The 20,410-nt window shown below is 42.1% G+C and overlaps 4 protein-coding genes across 11 annotated transcripts in view; 2 read left to right on the top strand and 2 right to left on the bottom strand.

The window, feature by feature from the left end:
- The first annotated feature begins 38 nt into the window (after positions 1–38).
- Positions 39–839, top strand: LOC108610036 (uncharacterized). Its single transcript, XM_018001896.2, has 2 exons — positions 39–192; positions 255–839. The coding sequence occupies exons 1-2, from the start codon at positions 154–156 to the stop codon at positions 738–740; spliced, it is 525 nt and encodes a 174-aa protein (XP_017857385.1). The 5' UTR covers positions 39–153; the 3' UTR covers positions 741–839.
- An 8-nt stretch (positions 840–847) lies between these two features.
- rec (minichromosome maintenance 8 factor recombination-defective) lies at positions 848–20,088 on the top strand. 3 transcript variants are annotated; one of them, XM_089463176.1, is made up of 3 exons: positions 848–3,220; positions 11,668–12,059; positions 19,640–20,088. In XM_089463176.1, the coding sequence occupies exons 1-2, from the start codon at positions 948–950 to the stop codon at positions 12,044–12,046; spliced, it is 2,652 nt and encodes an 883-aa protein (XP_089319302.1). In that variant the 5' UTR covers positions 848–947; the 3' UTR covers positions 12,047–12,059; positions 19,640–20,088. The 3 variants fall into 3 exon arrangements, with proteins under 3 accessions (XP_089319302.1, XP_089319301.1, XP_089319300.1); XM_089463175.1 differs by lacking the exon at positions 19,640–20,088 and adding an exon at positions 12,176–12,576; XM_089463174.1 differs by lacking the exon at positions 19,640–20,088 and having other exon boundaries at positions 11,668–12,576.
- Positions 4,441–11,209, bottom strand: LOC108613266 (nose resistant to fluoxetine protein 6). 2 transcript variants are annotated; one of them, XM_018006622.2, is made up of 9 exons: positions 10,828–11,209; positions 10,659–10,765; positions 8,595–8,884; positions 6,954–7,128; positions 6,112–6,821; positions 5,793–5,986; positions 5,390–5,730; positions 4,900–5,042; positions 4,441–4,835 (listed from the first exon to the last, which is right to left on the bottom strand). In XM_018006622.2, the coding sequence occupies exons 2-9, from the start codon at positions 10,726–10,728 to the stop codon at positions 4,731–4,733; spliced, it is 2,028 nt and encodes a 675-aa protein (XP_017862111.1). In that variant the 5' UTR covers positions 10,729–10,765; positions 10,828–11,209; the 3' UTR covers positions 4,441–4,730. The 2 variants fall into 2 exon arrangements, with proteins under 2 accessions (XP_017862111.1, XP_089326241.1); XM_089470115.1 differs by lacking the exons at positions 10,659–10,765; positions 10,828–11,209 and adding an exon at positions 9,825–9,964.
- Positions 12,581–20,410, bottom strand: part of alpha-Man-IIb (alpha-Mannosidase class II b) — a 26,490-nt gene continuing 18,660 nt past the window's right edge. For all 5 annotated transcript variants that reach the window (XM_018006574.2, XM_089463173.1, XM_089463172.1 and 2 more), the window contains 4 exons: positions 18,443–18,988; positions 15,418–17,467; positions 14,809–15,349; positions 12,581–14,749 (listed from right to left, as the gene is read on the bottom strand). In XM_018006574.2, coding sequence (XP_017862063.1) covers positions 13,993–14,749; positions 14,809–15,349; positions 15,418–17,467; positions 18,443–18,880 — 3,786 coding nt within the window. In that variant the 5' untranslated portion in view covers positions 18,881–18,988 and the 3' untranslated portion in view covers positions 12,581–13,992. The remainder of the gene's footprint in view (positions 14,750–14,808; positions 15,350–15,417; positions 17,468–18,442; positions 18,989–20,410) is intronic.

Here is a 20,410-nt window from a genome sequence, read left to right as displayed (position 1 = left end):
AGGAACACTTTTGTGCATATCAATATAAATGTTTTCGGACGGTGAGCTGGGAGTTTACTGTCATTTATATTTGCATTCGTAAATAATCTAATTTTTATATTTCAGAAGGATAAGAATTCATTTACAGCTTTTGGCGTTTTGAGCTTTTCCAAAATGGCAAAGAAAAATAAATCGAAAGCTGCTAAAAAGAAGGTGACAAAAATTTATTTAAAATACAACGATCTTACATTCTAAGCAAGTATTTATATTTGTAGCTAGCTGACGAGGCTGCGCTTAAGAAGCAAGTAAAGGAGCAAAAACAGCAGTCAAAAGCTAATACTGTTACATCTGTTCCGGAGTCCAGGAAAGAGAAATGTATCGATGAAAATGATCTAAACGAAATTAGCTCAGTACGTACAGAATCATCAGATAATGTTCATCCACATAAGATGCAGTTGGATTCTATTGCCACCATGTCAACGCGTGTTGACGACCATATAATAATGATCAGTGCTGTACAGAAACAGTTGGCTGAACTACAAATTAAGCAAGTTAAATTACTTGACGGATGCGTTAATTTCTTTCATGAGTTGCAGGGATTTCAGGCCCAAAATGAGGAGGAAGAAAAACTGTTGCTCGAAACATTTTTAGAGTTAAAAACTAAGGTTAAAATTGTTTTTAAGCACTACTTACCCTCACAGGTAGATATGCTGGAACGTGATATGAAGATGCTTCAATCAAATGACAATGAGAAACATTAATATAAATATTCATTTATTAAATTTTGTTATGATAAGTTATATCGATATTTACAACATTTATTCAATTAAAAACAAAAAACATCGATAATTTGACTTAAATTTCCTTGATATACTTTCGTGGCGAATTATTAGAACAGTTAGAAGAAGAAGCAAAGCGCGAAACTTGTGTGAAATTAGATTTAAAATTGATATTGGTTCTATATAGAAATGAGTCCACCCACAAACCGCGGGGCTTCCAGATTTGTTCGTGGAAAAGCGCGTGGCGGCAGTGGGTACCGCCCTTATTTCTATTTTCGACGAAATGGTCGCGTCATTCCTGCTGGTGGGAATCGCCCGGCGGGTGCAGATCACGATTCCACTAGCAGAGGCACTGCACAGCCACGAGGCTGGAATCGTGCTCGGGCCGATGACGGTGCAGGTCGAAAACGGGCCTCTAATGCGGCACTTGACTGCAGTTATTTGCGCCCGGAAAATTATGTTGCTCCAGAAGATGCACTGCAGGTGCGCAGTCTTCTTGTGGACAATCCTCGCGCGTGTCCTGGTTGGCGTTTGTACTTTATGCGCGAGGAGTACGTCGCAGATAGCGAGATGGCTAAGCGTATTGTAGCTGTGGAAGCGCATTATCAACGTAATCCACTAATATATAATGTAGCACTCATACGTCAAAGTGGATGTTTCCAGCTTTCAGCGCCGGTCATCCTCAATGACGAGCAGCTAAAGCTAGTATGGCCAACACTGAAAGAGGATTTGCAGAAACAGCCACTGCGTACACTGTCTACAGTAGCCATGGCCATGCACACAGTTGTCGTCAACAATGGCCTCGATGTTGCTGCCGATGAAGCGGCGGACAGCATTTTGCCCATGGTAACCACCAAGGATTCGTATGTACCACGACGTGGACGCACACGCAAGATTTACGTACGTCCCGAGGACTTTGTGCCAGTGGAGCTGATCAGCAGCATAAGCCACGCTCGTGTGGACAGCATGTTCGCAGTGCGAGGCATTGTAAGCAGTGTTGGCGAACCCATCTGTGGCCTGGCCTGGCAAGCCTTCCGGTGCACACGCTGCCACACAGAACAATCACTGCGTCAGCGTGGCACCTACTCACCGCGTCCATATCACTGTATGAAACCCCTCTGCAGTGCGAAGGACAACTTTCTGGCGCTGCGCAACTCGCCCTATACGCGACTTTCTGTGCGCCAGATCATACGTCTGGAGGAGACGAGCATCTCACTGCTGACAGACTATGATAATGCACTTGCTGGTGAACTGGACATCGAGCTGCGTCACGATCTGGTAGATTCAGTGCAAGTGGGGCAAGAGATTATCGTCACGGGCGTCCTAAAGCTGCGAGAGCTGAGCGACAACAGTGAACAGCCGTCGACATCTGCGGCCGCAACAACTGGCGGCGATACACAAGCATATCTGCGAGCGTGTAGCGTGCAACAGGCATATCACATTAAGCCGGAGTTTAGCGAACGCGATCTGAAAGTCATTTCCATGATCAACTCGGAGCCCAATAACTTTAAGCTGCTGGTGCAATCCCTGGCTCCGGAGCTGCACGGTCACGAAATGGCAAAGGCTGCCTGCCTGTTGTCGTTGCTCGGCGAAAAAATCAATGTGCTGCTGGTCGGCGATCCGGGCATTGGTAAATCCAAGCTGTTACAGAATTGTGCACAGATTTCCGAACGAGGCGGCTTTGTCAGCGGCAAGCGTGGCAGCCAGGCGGGTAATCAATTGGGAATCAACTTCACCGGACGCAACAAGCGGGTAATGGATGCAGGCGCACTGCTCACGGCCAGTACGGCGGGGCATTGCATGGTCGATGGCGTGGATAAGTTGGCCTCCAAGCAAACGTTGCTGCTGCAGTCCATGCAGGCGGGACAGCTAAATGTGGTACTTCCTGGCGCGTTTGCCTCCTACGACGCGCAACCAGCGATCATAGCCTGTGCCAATCCTCAACGTGGCCAGTACGACCAGTCCCGTTATCTGTTGCAGAATATAAGGATTACTCCTGCCCTGCTAAAAGAGTTTCATTTGGTGTACGTGCTGTTGGACAGACCGTCGAAGACCCGTGATATATCCCTCACAGAGCATGTGCGAGCTCTGCACGCTGGCTCCAGAAAGCGATCCCAGATTGCTGCACGCTTCGTATTAAAGCCCAAGAAAAGCGATTCCATGTGTGAGATTAATTTGAATGATGTTCCCGCTGCTCAGCCGAAAGATGACGATGACGATAATGATGATGACAGCATTATGCAGCAGGACTATGATTTGGATAAACGATTGGATCATAGCATCCAAGAGCATGGCGAACTGGATCTGCTACCACCGATATTAATTAAGAAATTCATTTCTTATGCGCGTCATCATGTCAAGCCGCTGCTCAACGATGCAGCTACTAAAGCCATCAGGCGACATTTCCTGGAGCTGTGCCGGCGCAGCGAAGTGGAGCATGAGCAGAGCCAAATTGGAATGGGGTAAGTCTAGTGATTTTACGTATCCTAAAACAATGCTAAAACAAGTAAGAAGGCTACAGTCGAGACTGCTCGACTAGGAGATACCCTGAACCCTCCAAGCTGATATTCTAATCATTCTGCACTTCTTTTATGCACACATACATACACATGCATCCACACGCACGCATAAGCCTGCGAGCACTGCTAACTGAGCAGTAAGCTGCGACTGCGCTTGGGCTGCGCTGCAGTGTATTGTTGAATAATTTCTTTTGTAGACATACGATCTTAATGAAACTTTCAAAGCGTAATCATATGGTGAATATGTGTGTACATTCTAAAGCACAAGTCTCTAGTACTTGAAATGCGAAAATTTTTTACAAATTGGGGGAGAAGAGAAAGTGGTATCCAAAATCTGTAAATTACAAAATCTTTGTATCGCTTAACTTTATATACAACGCAAATTTGAAGACTCCAGGTCTAAAATTGTTCAAATTAGACTAAAAAAACAAAATCAATTTTCGATTATTCTCGATAAAAAAGTTATCGGATGATTTATCGAAAAAATAAAGCAAACTCGTACTGCGTATGGTACACACGAGTATGCATGCCAAATTTCAGCTCTCTATCTCTTGTAACTTCAAAGATCGACGCACTCATACGGACGGACAGACGGACAGGGTTACATCGACTCAGCTCGTCACGCTGATCAAGAATATATATGTATACTTTGTGGGATCTGCCACGCCTCCTTCTGCCTTTTACATAATTTTCCACAAAACCATTATACCCTGATTTCCCATTTTCAATGGGATCAGGGTATAAAAAAAGCCTGAAGAAGTAGGTGTACTAATTTGAATGCTCTTTATAATATCATTTAGATTCTATAATTATCGATTTAATAGCGGGATAAGTTTTGTTGCTCTCTAATTCAAAAACTTCTTCATTATGAAGTATCAAATAGAGAAACACTTACATAAGTAATAGCTGGATAACAATAGGCGGCATTTTTGCTGCCCAGCATCAATTCTTTAACCCCGATAGCCAAATGAAATAACCCTATATATGTATATCCTAAACAATTGATCGTATTTTAGTGTATTGAACGCTCATTCAATATATAGATTAATACATAGATATGCATATATAAATTTTGCATATAATATATATGTTTTTTAATACACCCGTGAATTTATCGACTTTCTGTGAGGATACGTTACAATACCTACATCCACTCAAATTGATTTTTGATTTACGATAATCGACTTTATTAAGGTTAATTTATTAAGACTAGGTTTCTTTATAAGTAAAATCTTTAGCATAAATAAAAGTATAGTGTAAGTAATGCTGACACTTGCTGAAAGCTCCCAGATTATACATATATACAATAAATTTAATTAAATGAAGCGTCCTTGAATTAATAATTTACCAAGCTGTAAATTACACAATTTTTTAAAAACTTGTTAGCTGAGCTTGATTAAGTTCACTTTAGGCTTTAAGCAAGTGCCATCAGAAATTTAATTTTCATCCTTGACTAGCGCATAAGTTTAAGACATGACGAGACGGGTAACTCCAAAAATATAGCCAAAACAAGGGAACCCAAATAAGAGGCGCATAGCACGTAAAATATATATGCGAACTGAAAGGAATATATAAAAAATGTTGGTACAAAATAAAAATAAATAAAATACAATAATAGTTACCATAGTCCCGGTGCCAAAGTAAATGGGCTCACGCACCGTGGCCAGGGCCAGTCGCGCCATCAAGAGATGCACTATGAAGGCGCCATATGTGAGCCGTCCCAAAATCCGAAAGATTGGCAGGCAGGCAAATTTGCGTATGATCCCTTGGAAAGAAAAATAATTTGTAATTAGAGAAATGATATAAATATTGGAAATAAAAGAGGTTTACTAACTACAGTTCCTATAATTATAATATATTATAAAATTTATTGATGAAAATAAAGTTAATAATTTAAATAAAATTATTCAAAAGCAATGTTTGCCTAATAAATGGAATTAAACTCGATTTGGCTCCAAACTCACATGAAATTGTAATTAATAATACAAATAGAACTATTAAATAATTTAAAAAATAAATACAAATTAAAAATAATTGCGAATAATTAAACGTAGTTGGCGAATCATATCACTTAATTACAATTACAATTGCAAAATTCATGTCTGTACTTACATCCCACTTTGGCGGCCATGCCCACCACGAATATGCCCAGGCCAAAGCCCCACAGGTTGCGCTGCACGGTCGCATAGAGGGCGCCCCAAAGACGTGGCGTCTCCGCATAGTAATGCTGGTAGATGGGATGCGCCGTAAAGAGCCAGAAAACACCGATTGGAATCAGCGTGAACCACATAAATTGGAAGCTGCGCAGCTCACGCAGTTTGTACTGCCTCACGGATAGCTGATCGTAAGCAATGGCCGCCAGGACGCCACAGAAGTAGGAGCCAAAATTCATTTGGAATGATGTATAGAATTCAGTAAACTGAGTATTGCCAATAAACGAGTCCTTCTGTGTTCTGCAAAGCCGAAAGACAAATTAATAAAGCGAACTTAATCGAAGCACACTTTAATTACTTACTGCGGAGTTGGCAGAAAAACGGGATAATAGTCCATGACGTAGGTCAGCACAGCTGGCAGCACCATAAAGATGCCCAGGACAATGCCATAGATCTGCTTGCTCCAGCGACTAAAGCGATGGCCCAGCATCAGCACCACCAGGCTCAAAGCAAAGGATTGCGTGTCCGAAGCCAAATACCAGCCCTGCAGCAGGCACTACAAATACGAAAAGAGATTAAAGGATATCAACTAGAATTGTGAGAGGTCTTACGAAACGAAGCTTACTTCCCCGCATTATAAATAGATTGTTTCTATATATAAATTCTGAGATTTTTGCTCACCCGCTCATCGGTGCCCACATAATTGTTGATAAAGAGCAAATTGGTCCACCAGTTCTTGCGACAGGCGAGCTGTTCCCGTTGGTAAATGTGCCGCCAGAGCGGACCGCCCGCATTCTCAAAGTAAACCCCGCTCAGCAGCACCACGAAGCCATAGGGCACCGTTAGGCGGATATAGCGAAAGACATTGAACTTGACAAAGAGCGCAGCGTATTTGCCGAAACTCCATGTCTCAAGCTTGCCATCCGCCAAGGCGCGAGTCACCGCCAGCCAGTTGATGGTCAGCAACAGGCCGCTGATCACAAAGAACGTGACTGTGATTAGGGAGCCGGAGATGAGGAGTGTGCCGGCAGCTGTGTGCAGCAGGCGTTCCGGATCTTGGGGATTGCTGATGGCGCCCTCGTAGATCACCCAATTGGTGTGCGCAAAGATCACCAGGAACATGGCAAAGAACTTGAAGCAATCGAGAAAACGCAATTCGCGTCCGATCTTGCCGTTCGGTTCCTGGTTCAGGCGATACCAATTCCTGGCTATGGAGCAAGTGAGCAGCAGACGCGTGACCAGGCTGCGAGGCGGCGTCTTGTAATGATCGCGCTCCTTCAACATTTTGTCATGACGACGACGCTTCAGATGCAAGTCGATGAGGCTGCTCAGGCAGGCCAGCAGAATGAGAACAAAGACCAGCACATAGAAGCTCACATTCCACAGATCATCTGTGAAGAGAAAGGAAGAAAGATGTAAAAGTATAACCAGATGAGTCGGACGGAATTTATTTGGTAAATAGATTCTTCTTCTCTGTTTGAGAGTTATCCAATCAAACGAAAGGCAATCTCTGTGGCACCTACCTTCATCGCTGACTTTTCCAGCTGTTGCAGCCGTATCACAGTATTCCACAACACTCCGGGCCTGGACTTCGTATTGTCGCTGCTGTAGGCGCCAGTTGAGGCAGGCGTTGGTCAGATTGTTGTAACGCGCCCGATTGCTCGCCTCCATGTCAAAGAGCTGCAGATACACGTTCACCTGCAGCGCAAGAAAAAAAAAAAAAAAAAAAAAAAAAACAAGGTAAACAAAAGGCGTGTAGACCCCATCAAATAGCCATCAAATTGGACATCAAATGTCATAGCCTTGGCCCTGAACAAAATGCAACTGGTCCACATTAGAGTTGGAACCACATTTGTCTTATATATTATTTATTTTTTACCCCACGCGTTTTTGTATAACCAATAAAATGTAAAACTGCATTTTATTGGCATCTGCGGCAAGTGACATTCAGTCAATCAGTAAGGTTTGGAATTTCTTGCTTTGTCTAATTATGCAGCAGACCCACCTAAATTTTGCCCGATAAGAAACTTCACTGATCTAGTTGGCGTGAAATGGATATTGAGATGGATGATTTGTATAAATTATAGCTTCCTCTACAACATAAAAAAGGCATGACTAATATTACATATATTTGTATATTTATAGTTAACTGTTTTAAATAAATAAATAAAAAATATTTCTTTTGGGTTTCTTGAATATATGTATGTATTTTATTATCTTGCCTACTATTTTTAGTTATTTATATATATTTTATATATTCAATTAAGTTTCAATATTCTCTCCCTAAACAATTCAAAAATTTTAAGTCTTGCTTTCAAATACTTTTTTACTTTATTTATATATAATTTGTCAAATATATTTAATAATTTATATGTTTACTTAATACATTTACATTTAATATTAAATTTCCCCATATATTGTTCCAAAAGCCAGTTAGGTCGACATTTAAATTGAATAAACTGATTAAAATTTTATTTGCTCGTCATTAAACTCGAAGCTAAAGAGTCCATAAATTTTTTGAGTCAGCTAATCACAGCTCAAAGGAATAATAAAACAACAAAAGATATAAACTTGCGCTATAAGCATTTACAGCTAGCCAAACCCCTAACGAATGTTGGGGAAAGCAAAATGAATAATTGGTCTACTAGTGACAGAAAATGAGATTGAACAGAAGGTAAGAGCTTATTAAAAAGGTGTTTCAATTAATTATCATAGAGTGTATCACCTATTCGTTTAACAGTGTGTGTTGGTTTGTTTAGCATTTGTTGGCGTTTAAATTTTATTGTTAAAAATTTTATGGGTTCATTCAATGCTTCGATTTCGTTTCGTTTTGTTTAGTTTGTATTTGCATTGTCTTTTTCTTCTATTTCTATTAGCTGCTGTTGGAAATTTTGAAATCTTGATTTTTCTTTGGTTTGGCCAAGGGTGCTAAAGTAAATTAAATGATGCGAGATCTTTCATTCATCGAAATGCAGTTTAGAGGCCCGTTGATTGCATTTTCATACGGCTGTGTTAATTTAAGCCAAGCTCTAAGGCTCATAGAATATCAATCGATGAAGTTGCTAATTCATTAATATATATTACCATTCAAGACAAACAACATTGGTTGGTTTGGTTTTTCACTGTCTAATCTAACATTGATATATTTCTATGTTAGTATTCACCTTGGCATTGTCCGTCAGAAGGCCCGTCTGCAACTTCTGCCTGGCATTGGAATCGAGTTCAGCCAGCTGCGCTTCGCATTTGTGCAGGCAGAGCCCAAAGTAGAGCTGGCGATGATCGAAGTGATGTCTGTCATATTTCGAGATCTCCTGGATGGCACGCCAGGCGGCCGCTGTGCTATTCGGCTGCACCTCTGCGCGCACAAAGCAATAGGTCCCGGCTCCATACTCCTGCAGGCAGCGATCGTAGTCATCAAAGTCGTAAAGCTGCGGCATTTCGTAGTACTGCGTCACTGTGAAAGCAGAGCCAATTAGTAACCGTCAAGGAACTCAGTTGCATGAGTCAGCGGTGCAAAACTAGTTCCCCTGCAATATAATGAATGCCAAAAAAATCCCAAGAACAAGGTAGCCTCGACTAGCCCAATCTTTCTATGCGATCAGTCAAGTAAAAGGAAACTCGTTTTCCTGCCTTAGGACTCAGGCTTGAGTTTGAGCTTGAACTTGAATGCAAAGGTGTTTAACCTTGGCAGAAATGTAATTTCTAGAACTTGATGTTGTTGTTCGAAATTCCCACTTTGTGCAAATGACTTAGAACACGAACCTGAATTTGTATTGCTTCATCTGGATATGTCAATACTGGAACTTGAGATTGAATTGATTGAATTAAAAGGTTTTTTAATTTATTTTTATTTAGAACAAGTACAATACATAAAGAAATATATTTCTAATTCAAAAGACTTAGCACACGAACTTTTTTTATCGTGTTCCAAAGACCCTACATTAGTTATGCTCAATCGAGCAGTAATGCCAAATCTCTTGTTATTGCACTTGAGAACGCCAACGTCTATGAATAAAGCTTGAACTCAAATTTGGGGTTCTTGACTTTTGCCGGCTTTCACGCCGAGTGCAAAAAGTTGCTTATATTTATTAAAAGAGTAAATCGTCCGATGCTTGCTTGTGATGACAAGCTGAGTAAACAAATTATTCAAATTATCTTTTTGTCAACTTTTATCTCGGTTAAAAATGGGAAAAGTACTTACTAATTGGATTTATTATTCGTTAGAATCGGATTAAAAATCTAAATAGAACCTGAATGATTTAGGGTATAGTCGAATTACTATTGTTACCAGTTAATTAAATTATTCCGTTACTATTAAAATCGTCTCAAAACTCGTGCAAAGATAAATTTGTATCTACGCTAAAAGCTTTTTATGGAACATAAACAAATATTACGTGTTATGTTCTGATGATGTGTGGGGGAACTTGGAAATTTAATTTTGGATCGGTTCAATAAAAATGCGTTTTGGGCAAGACAAGAATGCTGCCCAAACAGCGAGAAGTTGACAGCTGAGATACAACATTTGATCAGTATAACAAATTCAGATGGAATCATTTGAGAATTTATATTGACAACTCACAGTAATTAAGATCGCAAATTGATTTCATATCAAGTGCGAATCTGCCAAATCATCTGACGTTGATAAACAATTTTAAGTATCTGGGCGAAATCTTCCATTGTCACTGTTTATAAATTATGCGTTTGGAATGTGAGGCCTTGAAGGTGAGTTTGAATTGTGCATCTTGGGGAATATTTATCAATTATATTGCTATTAAATTGCATTTGTGAATAACCTGATGGATCACAGGATAAAACTTAAAATGGATGATGTGGGCAGAAATTGTTAAGAAAATCATTTTCGATTATTAAGACATTTAATACGCTTATAGTACCTATAGTATATATGTGCTTAAATTTCATATGGGATTTTGTATTCAATTTCGTTCAGAAAGTAATTGCTAAAACAAATGGATTTGCATTGCAAACCTGACATTTTTAACACATTATATCACAAATAATGTGAGCAATTTCTAGGCATTGTGCAAACACTGTCGGCTATCCTATTGTACTAGGAATTGTTTCTAATGCGATGACAACGCCCCGTCAACACATTGCGTGCGAATGGGCTTTATTTACGGACTCGGGCTCAAAACAAAACTGAAAACCCATAAAAATCCCCATTATAATATTAAGCATTAACACTTAATTCGATGTTACGGATTACTTACTGTTCATCTCGAAGCATCGCGCGGCTGGCAGGAGCACGCAATAGGCGATGATAATGTTTAGCAGCCACATGATCGACTCTCTCTCTTTTTATATTAGCCACAATGCACTCAGTAATAAAAATAAAAATAATAATAATAATACAACAACGACAACGACAACGACACCTACTTAATTGTATTTGCTGCACTTTTGAATATTTTCGGGTTTGTTTTTGTTTTGAGAAACTTGCGACACTCGGCCGAAAGCAAAAAAATCTCTCGCCGCTGGGCAACTAAAATTTCATCAACGAAAACCTGGGCATTAAACAAAAGCCGCTTCAATGCCAACTGTTAGGAAATTGCGCTACGCTTCCGATAGCAGCTGCATTCGATGCGCTTTTCCACGAGCTCGAAATTTGTATTCGAAATTCGAAATTGAAAGTCGCGCTGTACCGAACCGTGCGCGCCAACGTGCGAGCCGAGAATGAAATACAACGAAATTGATCCATTCAAATGAAAGGTGCGTGCTGTCGGGCAGAGCATCGAAGCTCCCCAGCTCCCAACCAGCCAGCCAGCCAGCCAGCCAACCAGTTGACCACCTGTCCCATCTGTAGCAGATGATGTTTTGATATAAGTCTTCCGTTAAATTGCGTTGGAACATGTTCGATGCGCGCCCACATGCAGCTGATTTAAAGGGTATGCGGGCAGCTTTATAGAAACGAGTTTGATGCCCATTCATTTGACATATATAGAATAGATCAGGGGTTCTATAACCAAATGAGATACAGAAAAAATATCAACAAGTTGCCAAATATGATAATAATGATGACCTGTACCTAGTCCTAAGCTGGTTTTGAGTTGTAATAACTGGAAACGGTTTTGGCGTGAATCCGGGAGTCATAATTAATCATAATTAAAATTACAGAGTTCAAAAGGTCAAGAACAGCAGGCAAAGCAAGCGCCTAGAGCATAAGTGAAGAATTTTTGTTCTCCCTTTTAATGTTTTCTTTACTTGACATCTTCTTTGCAGGCAGCTGCTGGGCTTGATCAGCCTCTCGCAGGCACGGGCCCGCCTAGATCTGGCCAGCACTGTGACGTCGCTGCACGTGCGAGATGTGATTGCTGTGGTGACAGAGAGCATGGCTCAGACCCGCCTGGGCGCAGCATCTGGCCAAGCATCAGCAGCACCAAGCAGTTCCAGCAAAAAATCACAGCTACAAAATTTTGTGCGCATGATGCAGATGCGATCGGCTGCGCTGGGTCGCTCCATCTTTGAATTCGAGGAGCTGAAGGAGATGGGCACGCGAGCGGGTATTATGACCGGCATCTCTAATCTGGTGGAGCTCGCCAATTTGGGCGGCTATTTGCTCAAGAAGGGCGTAAACATGTACGAAGTGGTGCCCGACTAATCGAAGTGTCTAGGTAAATATCTTAACAGTGTTTGCTGTGAAACTAATGTATTTAGCTTTAAGTTTTGCCGAGTCTATAAGCTGCTTGGCTGTAATACAATGTTGATTAGTTTCCTATTTAACTTCTAGCGGTGCACAAACGAAATGTTTAACAAAGCTTTCGTTGGGTAACAAATGTTTTCGATTTTTGTTGACCTTTTGATGATTCATTCCATCGAATTCTATAAAACTACATATAATTGGTTTTATTCACTTTTTGACAGTGTAAATTAATGTTAAGATGCCCTATTTTAACTTTAAGATGTTAATTGATGTTAAATTAAATAAAAAACGGGTTCAGGGTATACAAATCTAGAAGAACTATCAATGCCATGTTTAAATTGTGGTCTACGCCACCTAGCGGCAAGTAGCATAAGCTCTGAGCATAAAAAGTTGCATACTTTTGCGCTAAGTCTACGATTTATAATACATATTTTATTTACGCATACATGAAAATATAAATATTGCTAATTTAAACAACTTTAAAACAATATGTTGGTTTCAATTAATACTTTATTCACGTCGTATTCATAAAATTACATTGAATCAAATATATCAAATATAATATATGTTAAAAATCCAACTGAGAATGCTCCTTCTGTTCTTCGTCAGAGTAGTTTGTATCCTACGTATTTCCATGCTATAATTTTTGCATCGTGTTTCGGTAATTGTGAGGCCTTACATTTAGTTTATTTGATTAGTAACTATGGTATATAATTTGTATGCATTTTATATCAAAGATTCGTTTTCGTTTATAAAGTACAGCACTACAGGTAATTGGGCTTAGTCTAAATGGATTAGTTTCGTTTTAATATTAGATCTATCTTTTACCGTGCCTTTTATAACTATATACAAGAAAATAATAAACAAATCAACGAGCGAACAGGCGCCTTATGATAAATATAGGGTATAAACGTACATCAATATTTGGCATAACTCTTTTTCATTCGCTATCCAACATCCGTTAAAATCTTATGCTAATTCCAAGTGTCTTCCTTTAATTGAGATATATGTGACATAATGCTTAATGCCTTCGATTTGCTAATTAAGCATAGATTAGTAAGGGTTTTGATCTCCATTTTGTCATTTTGCGTATATTTTAAGCTAATCAGTCTAAATAAATTAAATAGAAGGCAACAAAAATTCAATATTTGTGGCTAAAACGGAACAAATTGACGCTAATTGCGGGCTAAATATTTGCTGCTAAGTAGATATACATATATATATATATATATATGTATATATGCTAGACTTATTATGATTAAGCTCTACTAATTTTACCTAGGATCAAACAGGCAATAGATTTATAAAGGAATTCAATTTATATAAGTCTTAAATTGAAAAAATAATAAATTTACATATTGCCTGTTAATCATAAATTAGATAAATGATATACAAGTTGACTAATTAGATCAATAGATAAACACAGTTAAAATAGTATAAGATATTATCTGTTTGTCTTTTGCTAGACAATTCAATTTAAATGAGATATATCTCTACGAATCATCAACTGCTTGAATTGTTGATAACAAATTAAACATATTGCACAAAGTGTGGACCGTACAGTTTAGAATTCTATGGAGCTTACAATTGCTTCAACGGAATGCTCGCGGGCAGTGAAATGGTCTATTGGATATAGATTCACATAGGTAGTTTTGGTATATGATAACTATGCTCTGGGCTTTGTACTTTGAAATCTGTGAGACGCGGAGAAGAGAGTACGCTGCGTAAATAAAGCTTAATAACATGCACTTGTCCGTACTTAAGAGCTACGAAAAATAAATCAATGCCTTAACTAAATATTAAATAAATAAAATAAATATTTTCGATTCTGTTTCACATGAGATAAATCATAGAGGCTTCACTAGTTGCGGCCGTTGTCTGGGCTATTGGTTATCTTACGGGGCTTACAGTGCGCCACTAAACGTTAGATTATAGGTGCGCAGCTCCATGGGCTCGAGCGTGATCTCTGCCAGCGAGCGTAAGCTTTGCGGCTGCGTATTCTTGGCCAAGCCCGTTAGGCTGGTCGCCTCGATGCTTTGCAGATGCAGATCTCCGAAGCGAACGGCGCCCAGTCCGTTGCCAGTCAGCGGGCACAGGCTGCTCATGTCCAGATGCTGCGAGCTGACGCTGCAGTCGTAGCCCTGGCGGTGCAGCACCATCAGTGCCGAGGCGGACGGAAACAGTTGCAGCTGTGGCTCCGAGAGTGTGCGCAGTGTCGTCAAATGGACGTCGCAGGGTAGCGCTCCGTGTGGCAGAAGACGGACGAGTGAATGCAGCGCCGCTTGGGGCTGCTCGAAGTTGCTCAAAAAGTAGAGATTTGGTGGATAACGCAGTCCGTTGGCCAACTGTTGGGCCTGCAAGCTGAGCACCTTGTAGCTGGGCGGGTTGTCCACATGCTGGCTAGCCGGGATGTCTTCCACCAGCAGCCAAAACTTGTGCCGCGTCAGCCGACTGTCGACCACGCCCTCGCCCATGCCGCGATAATCATCGTAGAGGGTGCGACGATCCAGCATCACCTCCAGCTGGCCGGGCTCATAGCTGGCGGCGCCCTGCGCATGCGTAGTGAGCAACGTTAGCCGCAGGCGCGCATCTTGCATAAATGCGGCCGACGTAATGGGGAAATAGTTGCCCTCGATGCCAATCGCAGGCACCTTGATGCGCCTGTTGAGCAAGCACAGATTACCATGTGACTAATCGCAAATACAAGTGAGACTACTTACTGATGAAACTGGAAACCATTCTGATCCGTGTAAAATACTGGCAATTCGGGCATGCTGGTCTCTGTTGGATCCTTGAGCGGATCGCGTTGCACTGGCGCCGGCGCAATGTTATCTATGTTGGTGACCAGACGCATGAATAGCTCCGTTTCCCGATTCTTGGGAGGCGGCTCAAAGTCGATGTCATTCTCGATATATATGGCGGCATCCAGATGCGTATGGGTGTTGAAAATTCGCACAGTATGCGCCATGAATGGCCCGTAGATGACCGTCACATCGCTGGCAATGGGCCCGGAGGTGATTATGATGCGCACATCCTCGTACTGCTCCAGCACATCCTTCTCGGCCTCACTCTGCTCGGGATCCGTTTTGAACAGATATGCGCCCGAATGGAACTGCGCGCTGCGATAGGCCGCGAATTTGATGGCGCACTGCATCGGATGCAGCAGCTGCTGCTGTTTGTTTTTCCGGGTGATGGTCTTCAGGAAACCGCTCTTCTCATCGAACAGCAAGCGCATGTGGCCATTCTCCAGCTGGATGTCACCTGGTGATGTGGGAGATGAAGAAATTATTATAGCGAAACTAAATCATGATATTGATCTGCTTGCTTACCGGCTGGCTTGGCCTTTGCCTCGAACTCCACAGGATTGGGCTTGCCGGGCGTTGTATTGCCAGCCTCGTTGACAGTCGCCTTCTCGGTGCAGTCGTCGCAGTAGATGGTGGCAATGTTGCGCTTGTAGTTGAACTCGTCCACCTGGACGCGATAGGTGGTCAGCGAGAGTGGCTCCAGCTCGGCCACAAACATCACCTCGTACTGACGCCTGGAGGTGCGTATGCGAGCGCCGATGCTCGACTGGGGCATTGCATTGAAGCCCTGCTGTTCGTAGGCATCCGTGATGTTCCACACGGGATTGATCTGGATGTGCTTCAGCTCGACGCCGCGTTCATTGTAGATCCGCACGTTGGGCTGCTGCACTCGCAGCGTGACGATCTCGATGCGCCGCTGTGTGAGCGCATTGAAGACCACAAAGCTGGCCTCAGCATTTTTGGCGAGCGGCACAGGTGACTCTGCATCGCCATCGTCCAGGTCGTTGCCCGTGTTGGTGGTGCCGCTGTTGCCGGCCTCGTCGCTGCCCGCGGCGCTCGGATACATCAGCTGGATGGGCATCTTTCTGGGCAATTTGCTAAAGTTGTCCCGTTCGAATTCACTGATCAGGAAACCGTGCTGGTGTGAGCTGCTGTTCTGGAGCAGCAGCTCCACACACGCCTCCTGCATCTTGACCATGTTCTGGGTGCTGTCGAACAGTCGCATCGCATAGTCACGCATCACCGCCGCCTTGGAGGTGCCCGTGATGGCGTCGTGGTGCTGGAACAGGCCCAGATTGCGCCTCGCATGGATAATTTGCTCATAGTTCTTCTCGTAGATCTTGATGGCGTCATCATGGTGCAGTTGCCGCGCCGTATTGTAAGCAATCGTGAACAGAATCTCGGCAGCGCGCAAATTGTGCTCCAGCTCGGCGCTCAAGAGCTTGTAGTAGGGCCGGGTCGTGAAGTAGCCCGACCAGTAGGCGGGTCTGCCCTCCGAGAAGATATCCGAGTAGACGAAGAAATCACCCTTGAAGCTGGGGAACGCCTTCTCCGAGCCCATGCGCTCTCGTATGGCCGCAAAGTAATCGCTGGGCGTGCCAAACTTAATGTCCACGTTGTACAGCCGCTTGTTAGCCATGATGTGGCTGATGAGCTTCTTGTAGTTGCGATACTGCTGGTCCACCTCGCGCTCCTTGTTGTAGCGGAAGTCGTCACCCACGGGTATCAAGGCCACGTTGTGCGGGAACAGGGAGGCGGTGCGTGCGTATTGCTCCAGGAGCAGCTCTGCCTTTTCCTCCAGATTCTCATCCGTGATGTACTGCGCCTTCAGCGAGTATTCCGTGTACTCTCCGGGTATCTTGCGAAAGTCAAAGTTCAGGCAGATGGAGGGATGCGGTCCGCAGGAGCCCTTTATGGAGTATATGTCGAAGGGCATGTTGTGGGTCAGTAGCTTGCCGTGGCCGTTGGCCGTGCGCCAGTAGGGCGTCCAGATGAAATCTCCGCTCTGCTGGCGAGCGAACCACTCCTTCCAGGCATAATGGATGCGCTGTATGATCGCGCCCTCGAACTGGGCACCGGACAGCAGATAGGGCACCGTGCTGCCGTGCCCAAAGGGATCAATGGACCAGCCCACCTTGGGCGTCACATTCAAATTGTTCTTCAGCCACTGGTGGCCCTCGATGAGCTGATCGAGCATGGGATAAATGTGCACATTGGCCTCATCCGTCATGACCCAGCCGCCGGTGGTGATTTCAATGCGTCCCGAGTTGACCAGGCGCTTGAGGGCGCGCTGCTTGGTGGGATGCGCCTGATCCCACCAGAGCTGCAGAAAGCTGATCTCCGACCAGATGAAGGTCATGTCCTTATACTCCTGCATCTTGGTCACCAGCAGATTCAGTATCTGGCGCGAGTCCGATTGGAAGTAGTTGTAGAAGGTCTTCAGCCAGCCGGGATCGTTGTGGGAGTGCGGCACAACGATGACCTTCAAAGGCGGACGTTGTTTATCCTTCTTCTGCGCCTCGTAGCGCTCCTCAAAGCCGCGATCCCAATACTCCTTCGAGCGCATCCATTCGGGCTGCGAACAGAGAATAGAACAATTGCAAAAATTACTTAAGCTAAGATTTCATTTGACAGTTTCAGTTTAATTTAATGAATATGCTGTTCAACCGTTTAGCTGGTATACGATTAGATGGGATTTTAATAAACTCCATTCTATGTACTTATCGTTCATAATACAATGACTTAAACATGTGTAACTGGAACTGTTTTCTAAAATGCATTTATTTTTTAATGCTCTATATCTCTAAAACCCCCATAAACATATTTCCCGCTTAAAGCACTGCTGCCCAGTCCTCGAATAATTTGAAAAGGTATTAATCCTCTCGATATATAGATGTATGTTTTACGTATTAGCATAGATATATCCGTAATATCTTTATGTATATCCATTTGAAACTCTCTAGAAAATAATAGAGGGATTACGGAAAATGCAGACAGACGGACAGTGCATAAAACCAATATATTTATTTCATTTTCGTCTTATCCTCCTACGATACTAATGGAAAGATATTTGTCACACTTTTATAAGAATAGAGAAAGCTATTTTTAATCACAGTTAATCGACTAATCGATCTGCTTGCAAACATCCCGAAATTCATGTTTGTTATCGTAAACTAAGCTAGTCGTAACTAATGACTAATGAGACGTAAATCCTAATGACATATATGACTTGAAATGTAACATTAATAGCTAAAGTAACAGACAGCTATCCAAGTACTTTGTCGACCCAGTTGTAAGAAATTTAGTGAGCTAAGGAAAGGAAAACCTTATCTTTCACATTTTACTGAAAATGTACAGTAATTATTCTGTAAGAGCTGAGAGGCAATCGACAGAAAGGAGAATGTAAGAGCTCAAAGTACAACGTATCTGCTCTACTTCTGCTTCCTGCTGAAAGCCAGGAAATATGTGTGTAAAGGAGTAAATCAATTGAGCCGTGCAAAGCCGGATAATATACGCTAATTTAATATGAGGGCAAGCAGTGCAGTCTTACCTGGAAGTCAAATCGGCTGTGCTCCTCCGAGGCGGTAATGTTTGTTCTGCTCTGGAGCAGCACGTAGCACTTGTCGCCCCAATGCACATTCCGCAGCGACTCCTCGTCCACAATTTCGTGTTGCTGCGTGCTGGGATACATTTTCTTGGCTTGTTGTTGTTGTTGTTGTTGCTGCTGCTGCTGCTGCTGTTCCAGTTGTTGCTGCTGCTGCTCCTGCTGTTGCTGCTGCTGCTGCTTCAGCTGTTGATGCTGCTCCATGCTAAAGCTGTTAAGCGCCGCCGCCTGGGCACGATTCATGCCCGCCGTATTGGCATCTGCGATGTGCGCCGGGCTCGGCTGGCCAATGGAGAAGTAGTAGAGGAACAGCAAAATGGTCACAAATGCCGACAGGAGGCCAATGCAGCGCGCCGAGCCACGGCGAAAGGGTTTGAAAGTCATCTTGCGCAAGAGGATCTGGCGTCCAGATTATCCCAGTTGTCGTTGCAGTTGCTTTGTATTGCTTGGCTGTGCTTTGTGTTTTTGTGCTCGATTGTTATCTCAGAGCCTCTGCAATGGCAAATAACAACAATAAGAATAATAACAAAGCTGAACATCATTAGCATCGTCATTATCATTTGTCAAATGCGCAAAGAAAGCAACAGGATTTAAATGCGATTTTAAACAGACATTTGCAGATGACAGGCAAGCAGACGGGTTGCATAAGCCAACAAATACTCTGTATATAAATATTTAAATTAAATTAATTTGTATATATGTAAATGGAGTCTGTATAAGAAATTAGTAAGTCGTTATCTAATCCCTACTCTATACCCTATTCGTAATGCAAAGACAGGGTATTTCTCATTGTAGCTCAGTTGAAGTACAATGAATTCATTGCATAATCCCTGAGTGGAACAAAGCCAACGTCTCGATCTCAGTTGCTGTTGCTCATAAATTTAAGATGTGCCCATTCCTCCCTGCCATCGAGACCACTTTGCCTCAATTCGAGAGCAAGTGCTGTAATATTTCACATCCCATTGAATATTTCATGCTGGCCGAGGCTAAGGAGCCGCTGGGTTGGCTTGGGACACTCCGAGACGTCGGAGGCGCCTTGCGAAAATTTAATTAAGGCACATCCCAAATATGTTTCGCATGTCTGCGATGAATATATATACATAACATAGACAAATATTTACTTATATTTATACGTATAATTAGTTCCAGAAAGGACGCCTTACAGGACCTGCGGACCTGCGCATTTATGGCATAAATAAATTTGGCATTTGAAAAGCATTAAATTCGAAATGCTAAATGCAATTAACGTTTAATAAACTAAAAATAATTCGTGTGCAAATGCGAGTAATTGTTGCATTATTGAAAATTACATTTAATGAAATATGCTAATTACATTTGCACTGTCAATGGACAGAGCGACTGGGCGGAAAGTGGAGCCCGAATCGAAATGCAATTTAATTTGGTTCACAATAACGAAATGAGTTTCTATGTGATGCACACGCTTGAGAGAGTATCCAGAGTTCGCATTCATGAAATCTTTGTTTGCTGTATAAAATTCACGCAAAGACAATACAAGTTTTAAACAAAAGCTTAGCTTAACAGTTCACTTAGCCTCAGCTCGCAGTTGTCTAGATTTATTTATTTATTTATCATTTGGACTGGAATTAAATTGTGTCTGTATATGAAAACATTTTTAAAGCATAATAAAATTATATATGTATAATATAAAGCAAATATATGTTCCAAATGTTTTAAAAGACTTTTAACAATTAAATAAAATTATGATCAAAGACATCTCTATTAAAAAACCGGTACATAATCTAATGTTTTAGAAGATTAAAAAAACCTAATAAATTAAAAAAACAGTACTTTAAATTATGCTCGTAAGTGGGTAGATAATATCTCTATTTAAAGAAATTGGCCCCAAAAAAACTTGACTCATACTATAAACATTTCAGAGAATGATAACAACTC

Source organism: Drosophila arizonae, chromosome 2, assembly GCF_054131065.1.
Source record: "Drosophila arizonae isolate 15081-1271.41 chromosome 2, UAZ_ARI_1.0, whole genome shotgun sequence".
NCBI lineage: Eukaryota > Metazoa > Arthropoda > Insecta > Diptera > Drosophilidae > Drosophila > Drosophila arizonae.
The sequence above is the reverse complement of the archived record's forward strand: the minus strand, read 5'-3'. Positions and strand labels throughout refer to the sequence as shown.

Bases quoted from the DNA above. Each gene is read 5' to 3' on its own strand.
- LOC108613266 (XM_018006622.2), bottom strand. From the start codon at position 10,728: ATGTGGCTGCTAAACATTATCATCGCCTATTGCGTGCTCCTGCCAGCC. The intron at 8,885-10,658 runs GTAAGTAATCCG...CTGCTTTCACAG, and splicing joins GCGATGCTTCGAGATGAACA to TGACGCAGTACTACGAAATG. The intron at 7,129-8,594 runs GTGAATACTAAC...CTTGCGCTGCAG, and splicing joins TTCTGACGGACAATGCCAAG to GTGAACGTGTATCTGCAGCT.
- LOC108610036 (XM_018001896.2), top strand. From the start codon at position 154: ATGGCAAAGAAAAATAAATCGAAAGCTGCTAAAAAGAAG. The intron at 193-254 runs GTGACAAAAATT...TTATATTTGTAG, and splicing joins CGAAAGCTGCTAAAAAGAAG to CTAGCTGACGAGGCTGCGCT.
- rec (XM_089463176.1), top strand. From the start codon at position 948: ATGAGTCCACCCACAAACCGCGGGGCTTCCAGATTTGTTCGTGGAAAA. The intron at 3,221-11,667 runs GTAAGTCTAGTG...TCTTCTTTGCAG, and splicing joins CAGAGCCAAATTGGAATGGG to GCAGCTGCTGGGCTTGATCA.